The 14,792-nt window shown below is 37.7% G+C and overlaps 1 protein-coding gene across 1 annotated transcript; it reads left to right on the plus strand.

The window, feature by feature from the left end:
- Window positions 1-483: 483 nt before the first annotated feature.
- On the plus strand, window positions 484-14,550 carry LOC307151865 (uncharacterized protein). Its single transcript, XM_079860065.1, has 6 exons — window positions 484-622; window positions 1,517-1,620; window positions 3,592-3,748; window positions 12,434-12,541; window positions 14,197-14,274; window positions 14,457-14,550. Exons 1-6 carry the CDS (start codon window positions 548-550, stop codon window positions 14,487-14,489), a joined length of 555 nt encoding a protein of 184 aa, XP_079716191.1. The 5' UTR covers window positions 484-547; the 3' UTR covers window positions 14,490-14,550.
- Window positions 14,551-14,792: the final 242 nt, after the last annotated feature.

Raw genomic sequence — 14,792 nt, forward strand, 5'->3', positions numbered from 1 at the left:
ACAAGATTATAAGAACGGGAAATTTGGTTTATGAAAGAATTCCATATTAAAGATCTCTCATTAGTTTAATGTAACACTTTTTTAAAAAAGAAAATAGGTACTGTAGCCTGTATTTTATTCACATATTTTATTTTGACATAAATGTTGTCGCGATATCGACATAATAGTAAAAATCAAGAAAAAACGAAAAATAATGGCTTCCGTACGGTTTTGATTGGATGGTTGGAAAATGCTTTTGATTGGATGGTTGCAAAATGCCTAGATCGGTTTGAAAACGCCCAATAATTTGGAAACACCTTCTTGTTGTTCTGCAGAGACTTGGAGATCTCTTCAGCCGGACCCAGCCAGGTGCTTCTCGTGATGTGACAGGCGATATTCAAGGCCGTCTTTCGCTGCCCATATGGCGTCATTAAGCGTCATTAGAACTCTTATGTGGTTTTCTGGCCTTGGTTTCTGTAAAAGCAGTTTTTGGAATAACAAGGAAGGTTTGAGTTTTGAAACTTGCTGGGTATTTTTATAGTTGAACGAACTCAACGATCAAGTCAAGATGCCTGTTAGCCGTTCACTGCCGCTTAGACGTGTCCAGTCGAGCAACGAGATGGACGAGATTCCCCGAGTAAAGGTCTGATCTATCTATAAATTACAGGAACGTCTGTCTGTCTGTGTGTGTGTGTGTGTGTGTGTGTCTGTGTTATTCGCAAATCTCTCGAACCGTTAGTCCGATGGATTTCAAACTCGACGGTGTCTCGCTACGGGCACGAGTAAGTGCAGTGCCAAGTTTGACGTTGTTTGGATGAGAAATGCAAAAGATATGGTTAAATATATCATTTTTAAAAGGTTGTGGTTTAAAAATAAACATTCTGACATAAACACTCTGCCAGCTACACTGTTTACTTCTGAATATTATAGTTTGGTTCCAGAACGTGATAAATCCATTTTGATTAATTTGTTTTCTTTACCAAGAAACCAACAATTACTAAAAACACACACAAAAACTGATTTTGCACGGGCATTTTGCACTAGTTAAACTTAACTAAGTGAAATTTTTATTTCAGTTGATGGGTCATTGCTGGTAATATGCGGTGACATTTTGGTGTCATAATTGTTGGGGGGAAAAAAAGAGTTCATCATTTTCATGTTTTTAGCATTCTACCAAAATAGTAACATGTTTTTAGGAATACATCTTGGTCAAGCTCAGGGACTCTAAATAATAATTATGGGTAGATTGTTCAGACACTGTCCATGAAAATATTACTCCCTGTTAGGGACATATATATCTGTTATCACAACACGTTAATAATGTAAATGTTAAACAATAATGAGCTTTTACAGTATGAACACAGAAATACATTTTTATTTATTTATATTTGATTAAAAATGAAGATGCTATGATTCATTTGAATTAATTAGATTAACAAACTCTCTCTCTCTCTCTCTCTCTCTCTCTCTCTCTCTCTCTCTCTCTCTCTCTCTTTCTCTCTCTCTCTCTCTCTCTCTCTCTCTCTCTCTCTCTCAGATCAGAAAAAATGTTGTCACTGTTGGACCTGTGGTCGACACCAGGGACATCCAAATAAGGGCTGCATATAGCACCAGACTTCCGGCTACCACTTGCTACCACAGGTGTTTGTGTGTGTGTGTGTGTGTGTGTGTGTGTGTGTGTGTGTGTGTGTGTGTGTGTGTGTGTGTTTAGCTGGTTAACATAGCAATAACTCAGTGAGGCGTTTATTTGAGGCGTGTTCAGTCTATAGACCCGTGTGTTTCATTACGAAGTGACATCGTCATCTTCTAGCCTGACAGCAGAATTTCATTGGTTTACATCAATGTAAGTTAAAATTAAAAGGAGAAATGTTCAGAAACTATCTAAAATGAAATGTTTAAGTTATTTATGTTTTATATTATTTCATTTAGCGTTTATATACAAATAATGGAAGCTCGTTTTCCGCCACAGAATAAAACAATTTAAAAGATAATTGCAACTTTTTATCTCACAATTCTGACTTTATATCATGCAATTCCGAGAAAAAAAGTCAGAATTGTAAGTATATGAAGAGTTCAGATGCAAAAGCCTCTAAATGCCATCTGAAATTTTCTCATAGAATGATGATTTTTATCAAGCTCGTATATTTAAATTAAACTAGTGCAAAATACCCGTGCAAAATCAGTTTTTGTGTGTGTTTTTAGTAATTGTTGGTTTGGTGTGTTTGAATGCTCATTGTTACAATTACACAGAAAAAGTTCAGTGACATTTTTATTTGTGCATGGAAAGCACACAGTGAACTCCGAGAAAAAGCTGTGCTTGAGCAAACAGTTTGTGAAAAGGCTACTACAAATGATGCCCGTGAAAGAGACTGTGATCGCATTGAATAGGATATGTTTAGTTGGTGAATAGCATAGGCTACTATTACACAGTAGCGTTAACGTTAAGCGCACCTGAATGAAATATAATATTCAGAAGTAAACAGCATAGCTGACATAGATTCAGTTAACCGTGTCGATTCAGGGAGCAGTGCAAAGTGCCCGTGCAAAATCAGTTTTTGTGTGTGTTTTTAGTAATTGTTGGTTTCTTGGTAAAGAAAACACATTTTTACTCAAATTAATCAAAATGGATTTATCACGTTTTGGATCCAAACTATAATATTCAGAAGTAAACAGTGTAGCTGACAGATTGTCAGAATGTTTATTTTTAAACCACAACCTTCTTGGGGCTTCTTTGACCGATACAACTCTCTAATGTCAGAATGTTTATTTTTAAACCACAACCTTATAAAAATGATATATTTAACGATATCTTTAGCATTTCTCATCCAAACAACGTCAAACTTGGCACTGCACTTACTCGTGACCGTAGCGAGACACCTGTCAAGTTTGAAATCCATCGGACTAACGGTTCGAGAGATATGTGGTTAACAGACACACAGACAGACAGACAGACACACACACAGACAGACAGACGTTTCTGTAATTTATAGAGAGATAATTTCACTTAAATGGCAATTTACAAATTATTTAGAAATAGCCAAAATAAAAGTTTTTTAATATTTTATTTCATTTGGCATTTTATTTATTTTTTTGATGTAATGAAAATGTTATTAATGTTATTAAGTCCTGCTACATTTTCAATCACCATTATATGATAAATTCTACGCTGCAAGCCAGAGGGCCTTAATGCCTCACCCCACCACGAATCTTAGCACGAAGTTAACACGATAACCCAACAGAAACCTCCGCATTCAGTGACTTGTAACAGTGATCTATAATTATTAACATTGCTACGCCAGAATTTGAATATTGAATTCTCAAAGTTTCAACTAGCCCACCTGTGACAGACCTCTCTCCTGGTCGGCTCACATCACTAGCTGGATTAGCTATCTCTGCATGCACACGAAAGGCTAGCCTACTTTATCCTACATTCACTTGTCTCAAAATGCATATCTTTGCAGTGTGAGAGTGTCAAGTTTGACGTTGTTTGGATCAGAAATGCAAAAGATATTGTTAAATATATCGGTAAAAGAGGCACACATCGGCTTTTGCCATTCTAGCGGCATATTATTTATGTTATGTTATGATAATGTTATATATCTGGTTTTACAGTATGAACACACTGAAAAAGAGAGAGGAGTTTCTTCAACTGGCTTGTGATAACAAGAGGATCTGCCAGAAAATCCTGGAGCACAAATCTGACTACAGGAGGGAACTCGACAGGGAAGACGACATTGCACGCTATCCACGAGGAGAGACCAACAAACAGGTTTGATCTCAAGTGTGGTAACAGTTTTTTAAAACTTCACGCAGACAGCGTTTGCTGCGATATGATATTAATAGCGAGCAGAAAGCGGTCGTGGTGCTGTTGACGTTACACGTCCTCTTACTAGACAAGCAGCCACAACGGTGGTTTCTCTGCCCTGATGACTGACTGACAGGCAGTCGTTTTATTAATGTTACTGAGTGAGCAGTTTTACTAGAATTTTTTTATTTTGATAACTGTTTTGATTCACAATTAAGGTGGAAAATAAAAGCTTTGTGTTTAATGTATTTTGTTGATGTTGAAATGAATTTTAAAACATATGGTATCGAAAAAAGTATCGTTAGGCATCGGTATCGAAACTGAGGTATTGTCGAGACGGTCATTTAGACAGGTATTTTGACAATATTGTGTTTATGTGTCTGTTCGAAGGGCAAGGAAACGCGAAAGAGGAATCAATTCTGTATTCGAGAGCTGTCTAACACGCGCCTCTCTCTCTCTGTGCACTCCCGAACCCCGGTTTTTGGCTCTTTTTCCGCAATTTAAATTGTTTGAATGTGTAAATTGGCAAGACAATACACGTCCAAATTAGAGATGCACCGATTACAATTTTCTGGGCCGATTCCGTTTTCCGATTTTTCATTAAGTTTGACCTGCCGATACCAATTTTAGCCGATTCCGATTTCATTTTTTCTAACCACTTTACAACACACACAAATATTTATTTTATATCTTTTCTGTAATAGAACATTTTACAATTTGCATATACATATTGTTTTGAACAGATAAACGCTATAATATAGAACTATATAAATTACTCCAGGTGTGGGTAATTCACACACATCTAAAGTGCAGTGTTATGGAAGAACCATTTCCTTTTCACATTCAATATCCAATAATTTTTTTATATATGTATTTAGCAAACTAAACGTCTGTATGAAAACAGGGAATGGCAATAAAATAATATATAAATAAAAAATAAAATAAATATAGCCTTGCAGTATAAAGATATTTCTCAAAGCACACACACACACAGGCCTATTGCAATCACTTGTACAAACTGAATAATAAAAAGTTTAAATGGGTACATTTTCTATAAATATTAGTCTTCGTTTTCTTTTCTGACATAGCCTACTCCAGTTCTTGTTAAAACACGCAAATTCTGTGCATTTTGGGCACTTTTTTTGTGAAACCCTATTTAGGCTATTTTGTCCATCAAAAGTGTGCTTTCCCTTTAATTGAGCGTGAGCAGTGCAGCAAATAGACTCGGCGCCGAAACACGCGCTTCACTGCTCGCGACGCTCCTGCTTGACGCTCACGCGCTGCTCCTGCTCCCGTTGTGAATGCACTCATATTGATTAACATGCACGGCGAAAAAAAATACGCGCTTGCGATCTGAACGGACGTACTGTAATTCACGAGGTTTTTTACATGTGTGTTCCGTGTGCACGTGTGATGCTGATGTTGCGCGATGTTAATCATGCGGCGCCCGAGTGCATTTGACCGGCATAAAATCGGCATTTGTCAGACTGACCGGCCAGTCGCCGGTCACGGCCGATCACGTGAAAATCGGCCAATTCCGGTCACCAGCCGATCAATCGGTGCATCTCTAGTCCAAATTATAAACTTTCACTCTATGATGGTTACGTTTAGCAGTTAATCCGCTAATCACATGCGTACCGAACTGCAGAACTGAATCTAGTGTGATCCGTTCCACTGCTAGCTCGTTATCTCGTTGAATATAATTGGCAGAATGGTAGAAACGCAGAATTAAGATCGCGTGGGGGGTTGAATCGAGATCGCGATCTTTTAACGATTAGTCATGCAGCTAGGCATGTGCCGGTATCAAATTTTCATGCTGCGATTAATTGATTGAGCTTTTATCACGGTATACGGTATTATCACGATATTTTAATTGCTATAATTAAAAGGTTAAAAATTACCAAATTAAATTAAATATAATTTGGTTTTCATTATAATAAATTATGACAAGTAAAAATGTAATACAAATGTAATATAGTGCACATATTTAGCAAAATACTCCTCTCTATAGCTATTTTTTCTAGTCAACTAATATGTTGGTCATTAAATGGCTTTCCTGAGGTAAATGTAACGTTCTGTGACATAATTGTTCACCTGCAGTTTTATTGACCTCTTTCCGTGGTTGAAAAACACTGATTGATTGATATTATGTATGAGGCATAAATACATTTTGGTAAGTTGTACTGTATCTTTAAATAAAAAGTAGCAGATGATCGGTTTGCTTGAACTGAGGCGCTACAGCGATCGGTCACGTCACATTTACAAGCGCCAAAACGGTATTTATTGTCAAATGGACAAATGGAATAAAATGGACAGAACATGAGAGCTGAGAATTTTTTTTTCATATCAACAGTAACCTGCTCTGTCTAGTCTGTCGGGTGTCAGTGTCCTCTTTTCTCCGTGATTTTTCTCTGCGTGAGAAAATGGATGTGTGGCGCGAGAGCGTGTGAAAAGTGTCGATTGCGTGAGTCTCGCGCTGAATGCGTAGAGTTGGGGGGAGTTGCTTTTAGAAGGGGGATAAATCGACGGCAGCGCTCCTCTTTCCGCCGTGCTTCTTCTCCATGTGAGGATTGTTTACATTAGAGTGCGCACGGCGCCACATGCACACAGTGCTTCATGTGGGGATTGTTTACATCAGAGTGCGCACGTGTTTTGCACAGCATATACGCAGTGTTTGTTTAAGCGGTTGATGGAAAATAAGCTAATGTGCATTCTATAAATATAAATTCTGATCTATTATTTTTCACGGTATTTTGAAGTGCCCACGATAACAATATCGTGCATATTCATTACCGCGATTTACCGCATTACCGAATACCGACACATGTCTACTAGAGCCCGACCGATATGGATTTTTGGGCGCCGATACCGATAAAAAAAAAGCCAGATACCGATATATCGGCCGATATTATTTATGTGTATATTATAATACAGTAGCAATATTATTTATGTGTATTATAGTACAGTAAGTTTGGACACACTTTACAATTGGTGTGTACAAACTTTTGATGGGTACTAGAGCCCGACCGATAAAGGATTTTGAAGGCCGATACCGGTACAAATATTTGTTGGTTTTAAAATCCGATATTCCGATATATCGGACGATATTTTTAATTTCTTTTCAGAAACGCGCAACAAAACATTAACAAATTTCCCTAACATTAGTTATTTGTAGTTATTTATGAGTTTTAACTAAAATAATATGATAATGCATTTTAAAAAGAAACTTGTTTCTTTTATTGTCACAACAGAACAGAGGAACATCAAAATATATTAAAGTTCTGATAAATAAAATGTATAAAAATACAAACTTAAGATTTTTTTTTAAGACTAAACGTTTAGTCCTTTGAACAAAAACAACAATTTCACATTCAAATTGACAACAAATTCAAATTGTCATAATTTACTCTCTCAAGTTGTTTTTTTCTTCTGTTGAAAATAAGTTATTTGGATGAATGTGGGTAACCAAACAGTTGATGTACCCCAGTGACTTCCATAGTATATTTTTCTCCTTTGGAAGTCAATGGGGACCAGCTACTGTTTGGTTACCTATTCTTCAAACTATTAATATTAGAAAAATATTAGAAGGAAATTAATACAGTTGGAACAACATTAGAGTGCCTGTAAATAATGAGATCATTTTTATTATTGGGTGAACTATCCCTTTAAGGACAAGCGGCAATGTGTTTACAATTGCTACTGTCTCTTTAAGAGCTGAGCACGACACGTCTAATGTACACGCATTTGACAAGCAGATTTTCTCTCAATTTTGCCTTCACTTTAGACAACCGACTTTGTTTATGTAAATCTTGTGTGTATTTAACAGTATTAGCACAATAATACTCGAAAGATAACTTAGTCCAGTATCCAGGCGCTGGTAGAAAGGCTTTTAGTGCATGTGAGCTTCACATTTACGCGCTGAGAAACGCACACGTTAGAACAGCGCATCAGCATTTAAAATTAAAATGTTTAACCGACAAAGCATTAAAGCACATGCACATTATGAACTTTTGTGAACTGCAGTGTTAACATTTTATGTGAATATAGCCTACGTCGCGTTGTTCCGCTTCACTCTCGGCTTATTTAACCGCAGCAAAACTGGACATGAGTCACAAATTTTGTCATCCTTATTTGAGTTAAGAGAACTGATAGGGATGTTCTTTTAATTGTTATTCAAGCAATGTATGTCTCGTGAGTCGTGACCAACTCACCATGAACACACTTCACCGATGATCTCACTCGCGGTTCTCTCTGCCCGACTCTGGCTGGATCAGCAGGTTGCAGAATGTGTGGCGCGTTATACACGAGTGTTGCCAACAGGGACGGTGTAGAGTGCCCTCTGGTGGACAAACTATACAACGCCAACACTCATAACATGGTTGAAGGGTGTTTCGTCCGTTTTTATTTTATTTTTGAAATATTAATTTATCGGCCGTTATAAATGCCGATACCGATAGTTTTGAAAATGCCTAATATCGGCCTGCCGATATATCGGTCGGGCTCTAATGTCTACTAGGGGTGGAACGGTACACAGAAGTCACGGTTCGGTTCATACCTCGGTTCAGACATCACGGTTCGATACGAGTTCGGTACAATGGAGGGAAAAGCAGAACAAAAATGTAGAAGGCTTGTGCATGTCTCAGGCTGTACCACCAAAGGAAAATAAATTACTTAAGCCTAGGCCTGTCACGATAACAAATTTTGCTGGACGATAAATTGTCCAAGAAATTATCACGATAAACGATAATATTGTCGTTCTGAGACCATTTTTTTTAATGTAATATAATTATAATGGCATAATAATGCAGGTACCTTTTCAACGATCTATAAACTTTTATTTCTAAAGAATATTAAACATTGAAAACGGAAAACATTTTATATCCAAAAAAATTAACAAAACAACCAAAAACAATGAAAGCAATGGACTCTTAGTGTCTGTTAACAAAATAAATGTCTGTTAATAAATAAAATGGATGTAAACAAAATTGCACTTCAAAAAATATTAAACATTAGGCTTTAGACATTAGGCATAAATAGTGATACATTCCATAACAGGCCAAACTGCCGGTTAGGACCTTTGTAAACAAATAAAAAAAAGCCTCAACAAGCCATATCACACCATTCTGCACTGTCCTCCGGTTACTTTGTCCTCCTGTTACTTTGTCAAGTGATTGTGTACTGTCGGGAAGACGGAGACGCACTTTATTGCGTGTATGCTACGCACTGAAAATACTTGGTTAGGATTAGGGGTGAGGAGTGCGTGCGTATTACACGCCATAAAGAGCGTATCATATGCACGCAAAAACTATTTTTGGCGTATAAATGGCACGAGAAATAACATTCGTGGTATAGATACGCATTTTCATGTGATCGGGCTCGCTGTCGCAACTCACAACTAGCGTCTTCTCTCTCTCCCGGCAGTCGCCGCAAACAGTCCCGCCGGCGCTTTCCCATACGTGACTGACAAGCGCCGCGGCGCCGCCTCCCCACACAAAGACCATGCAACTACAAGAGACGAAGACAGTTCACTCCTCCTATACGCTAAAGAACCGAGAGTGGTCATACAGTCTCTTTGGTAGAGAGAGAGAGACGAGGAAAACAAACAAGCATGCAAATGGAATTATCGCGGCCGGAAAAATTATCGAGCTCATTTTTTTTTATCGTGCGATTAATTGACTTATCGACTATCGCGACAGGCCTACTTAAGCCCTGTATTTTTTAAATAAGTTTTATTAATAAAGTAAAGGCAAAAAAAAAGACAAAAAGACCTTGATATATGTTTGGTAATTGTACCTGAATGAATTGAAAATTAATTTGCTACATTTCAGATTAATATATTTGTTTTCCTTAAAATTTAAATTAACAGTAACTTAAACACTTTGCATTTTGAATGATGTCCTGTATAAACAAAATGACGGAGTATGTTTTTATGTTTCCACTGTTCGATCGCGCCTCACACACACACACGCACGCACACAAATATAAGTAAACACTTTGCGACTTTTCGATCGCGCCCGCGCCTCTCTCTGTCTCTCTCACACACACACAACATATTCCAGCATTGCAATCTTAACATCGCGCTTCAGAGCTAAGGCGGAGCTACAGATTAGGTGTCCCTAAAGAACCCGCGTATCTAATAGTAGTTCCGCATTACATTAATTAATTTGCACGCGAGTTTTATTTATTTTTATACCGTGTATTCTCCGTGTAAATTTATGCACCAAACCGTGACGCCCGTACCGTTTCGGTTCAATACGAATACATGTACCGTTCCACCCCTAATGTCTACATGCAGCTCTAATTCCCATCACATGAAAGGTTGCAGTGATGAGCATTGAGCAGATGACAGACAGTCTGTTGATCACGTGAATGACGTGCTCTCATCATTAGGGTTGGGTACCGAAACCCGGTACTTTTATGGACCGAATCAAAACGCAGATTTCGGTGCCACTTAAATGCCTCAGCTCGTCAGCTGTCGGTTGAAATATTTGCCATCTGGTTCTCCGAAATGGACAAAAGAAGCATAATCAGTATGTAATCGCTAGTTAACCAGTCGATGCAAACGATCGTTCACACCGCTGTGATTAAAACGTTCAGATCGCGTGATCATCAACTAATAAATTCAAATCTGCGTTCGCGCGTTGGCTGGCGCTAAGCCAGAGACAGACGCGCTCAGCGCTGTCATATATTACAACTAATCAGTGTTTTCAACCACAAAGTTTATTTTAGGTTTCAGACATTTAAATACACACATTTATAGTTTGTAAAATAGATACACAAGCAGGCAATCAAAGTTCGTTTTGTACCGCGCGTCATGTTTAGTGTGAAAAGTCGATGTCCCGACTCCCTACAACAGACCGGCGTACATCTAATCCTGATGAGCGCTCCTTGTCACAGTTGTAAACATGACGGCGTTCTTCTTCCACGTGGGGTTTCGCATCACACCATTTAAGGCGATGCGTTCTAAAATATCGCTCTCGTGCAGGACATGCAATAAGTCAGGAGAGGTGTCGTATTTTGCCAGAGAAGGCAAAAATGTAATTTTTTTGGAAAAAAAAATGCTGAAATGTAAAGCTAGTTTGTAGCAAACCAAGAATACAGACTACTTAGATGTTATTAGTACTGTAACTGTTATTTAGTGTTAAATTATTGTAGTTGGGTTAGGTGTCTTAGGTTTTATTGTGAATTTGTTGTGTTTTCTATTTAGGCTTCTTATTTAAATATATTTAAGTATACTTAAATTTGAAAATATTGTTCGATTTTAAGAATTTTCTATTTTATTATTTTTCAATAAATTTTTTAAGTATCGATTCAGGCATCGTATAGGCACCGGAACCGTTTTAAAAGTATCGAGTTGGCACCGGTATCAAAAAAAACAAAACGATACCCAAACCTTAGCCTGACTACGTCAGACTTCGTACTTCCGCTCAATTTCATTTCACTTCTGTACTCAGTCTGAGACAGCGTCATAGCTTTCCGTTGTCCTCCGGCCTGAAAACAGCCGGCCAATCAACGAACAGAGGGCGGGCTGAGAGCCGTGACGTAGACGCTGATTGTACCGTGGTGGATGCGTAGATTTACTTCACATAATCTGCAAAAGTCGTTCACAGCCATGTTCACTCCGGTATTTCGCTCGATGGTTTTGTTTTCGCATCATACATGTGTTTACAGTGGAAGTTAGATGCGGCTGAGCATGCGCATAACACACGGCATAACGTTATGTGATTGGCTTACGGGTAACCAATGATTTTAAACTTCAGACAAGCCCCCCCCCCCCCCCCCCCCCGCGAGAAAGAAAACACTTCTCTATTATGCCATTCCAGACTCTGTCTACGAAGCAAAGCGAAGTAGCAGAGTTTGGTATTACCAGGCTACCCAAACCTACTCATCATTGCAAAGCAATTTCTGTGCTCTCATGAATGCTTTCACCAAATAACAATGCAATCACAATGTAAATCCAGTACTTGCTTTGTTGTGCAGTGTAACAGCGTCATTATTTCATAACAAGTTTTGGCTAGTGTCCAGATAAATTCGTGCTGTGTGATTGACAGCTTGGGCGATTGGAAAGGGAGCGTTCTTTGATCGCTTTCTGTATATATTTTAATCACAGTTTAAATAAGATTATTTTCATCCTACTAAGAGAAATTATGTGAAGTTGATCATTTAGTCGGTGGCTTGATTTACTGATGCATAAATAGTATTAAACAATTTTGAGAGAAAGATAATCTGTCTGAACTTGAATAATTGTAAATCAGAAATCACTGATCACAGATCAGGCAACAGAATAAACATGATTACTTAACTTGCATGTCATTTTAGAAATCCAGACCTGATGTTTTACAGCCATGTCCAGAATAAAAAGACATATGTATGGTAAACCTATATACGGTAAATACATAGTTAGGGTGATATTAAAGCCTTAAACTGTGATGTAAGATTTTCTCCAAGTCATTTATTCTCTGCATGACCTGTAAAGTCACGTCCATAAACCTCTTGCGTATTGTTTGGTCACACCACAAGGTGTCACTGTGGCCTTAAAGCTTCAGTACTGCCACTCTCTATTATTAAGTCAGGTTTGGCATTCCATACCTATTATCACATTTATTTATCTAGTTATTAATTAATTTTATTTATTTTTAATTTCTGCAGGTTTTGTCCTCCAAAGCGCTCAGGTCCTTCCAGCCTCTGGAACCTGTGGCTAGCCAGATAGTCCAGCAGAGGATTGACCAGAGGCATTACGAGATCCACCTAGAAAAGGTCTGACGGGGTGTCGTAGAAGTAGAAGAGTGTGTCTGTGTGTATATATATATATATATATATATATATATATATATATATATATATATACAGTGTTTCCTTTAGGATTTTTTTTAGCAGTGGGGGCAGGTCTGTCCGAACAACCGCGCGATTCTCCGACATGCACTTTAACAATCACTGCTGATAGACGGCTTTCGTACAGCCCGGGCTTTATGGTAACTTGTTTTATTAGGAGCACTTGTGTTTTTTTTCCTTTAACGGCACAATATTACTGTGCCACATTGTGTGACAAAAGTTTACCTTATGAACATTAAATATTTTCAGTTTTAGAAAAACAATTACACTGGCTGTCATAAATAAATTGCATAAAAAAAAAAAAAAACCCTAAATTCATACATTTCGTGCCTCACTAGCGATTCTTGCTTTAAGTGTGAATGTCCGCACACAAACATTGTTGGCCCTGCAGGGTTTTACCTGGGTCAAAAATGGTCTTCGGTGGCCAACACTTTAAAAAAAAAAAAAAAAAAGCTGTGATTTTACCTCTGGATTTCATAGCTTTGTAAGATAAAATCCTTCTTTTATAGATTATTTTGGTATATAATCATATCAATATAAAAAAGCAGGGAGAAAAAGTAGCATTAAAAAGTTTATTTTAACTAATAGTCTTATTTTCTACCATCTACAATTGAATAGGCTACCATTCAGTTGTAAATGCTGTAGTTTATTAAGGCTAAATCTTGCTAACCATATAGGCTGTACTAAAGGGGGTAAGCACACCTTACGTTCTTATTTGTTCTGTAAATGATTTTTTTGAAACACTTTACAATATGGTTTGATTTAACATTAGTTTATTACTAACATGAACCATGAGCAATACATGTTACTGAATGTATTCATCTTTATTATTCTTAATAAAAATACAGCTGTTTATTGTTTGTTCATGTTAGTTCACAGTGCATTAACTAAATGTTAACAAATACAACTTTTGATTTCAATAATGTAGGCTATTAAATGTTGAAATGAACATTAGCAAAGATTAATACATTCTGTAGAAGTGCAGTTTATTAAAAGTTAATGTTAACTAATGTAGTTATAACTAGAGTTTAATAAATGGAACCTTATTGTAAAGTGTTACCGATCTGTTATACACCGATTCAGACGTCTCGTGAGTTCAGTGTTGGAAAGATCAGTCGTTTAACCATTCATTAAAACGTGGAACCTTGCTTCGCAAAGAGAGTGCTCGCGCGCACGCGACCAGAGGGCGCGCGCTCTCGCTCTCGCTCTCTCGTTCTTTTAAACATGCGCCCAGCTGTCACAAGCGCAGCAGTTTATCTACATTACACACCGGTCAAATAAGACTTTGGCGGGACGAAAAAACCGCTTTGGCGGCTGCCAAAAAAAAATCTTCGATCGGGTCAGTCGCACAAGTGCGCCTAAATATCTTTTCATGATCGCACACAGACATATTTAGGCGCAAATGCGAGTGAAATGGTCGCACTGTAGAGCCCTAACGTTACCGTGGCGGCAAAAATTTTGCCGTGGCGGGCCGCCATTAACTAATCAACATAGAGGAAACACTGATATATATATATATATATATGTGTGTACCATATCTATATGTTGATTTTTTTTCTCTCTCTCTCTGTCTGTCTCAGTTGAATAAGGTCAAATGTGTAGTTGACACCAGGGGCATCCAAACACCGGCACACACTCAACACAAGAAGAAAGTCGAGGTCACTGATTAATTTATATTTAAACAAAAATGTATTTTCCTGTCATCATTTACTTGCCCTCATGTTGTTCCAAATCTGTATGAGTTTCTTTCTTCTGCTGAACACAAAAGAAGATATTTTGAAGAATGTCGGAATTTATTCATTTATTCATTTATTTATTTATCTATTTTTAATTTCTGCAGGTTTTGTCCTCCAAAGCGCTCAGGTCCTTCTGACCTCTGGAACCTGGAGCGAGCCGGTGTCTCCAGCAGAAATGGGACCAAATGGACTACGAGATCCACCTAGAAAAGGTCTGACGGGGTGTGTCGTAGAAGTAGAAGAGTGTGTCTGTGTGTATATATATATATATATATATATATATATATATATATATATATATATATATATATATGTATGTATGTACCATATCCATATGTTGATTTTTTTTCTCTCTCTCTCTGTCTGTCTCAGTTGAATAAGGTCAAATCTGTAGTTGACACCAAGGGCATCCAAACACCGGCACACACTCAACACAAGAA

Source organism: Squalius cephalus (assembly GCF_949319135.1).
Source record: "Squalius cephalus genome assembly, chromosome: 23".
NCBI classification, from domain to species: Eukaryota; Metazoa; Chordata; class Actinopteri; order Cypriniformes; family Leuciscidae; genus Squalius; species Squalius cephalus.

Excerpts from the sequence above, each read along its gene's own strand:
- LOC307151865 (XM_079860065.1), top strand. The coding sequence starts at position 548 with ATGCCTGTTAGCCGTTCACTGCCGCTTAGACGTGTCCAGTCGAGCAAC. Across the intron at positions 623-1,516 it reads ACGAGATTCCCCGAGTAAAG|ATCAGAAAAAATGTTGTCAC; the intron begins GTCTGATCTATC and ends TCTCTCTCTCAG. Across the intron at positions 12,542-14,196 it reads ACGAGATCCACCTAGAAAAG|TTGAATAAGGTCAAATGTGT; the intron begins GTCTGACGGGGT and ends TGTCTGTCTCAG.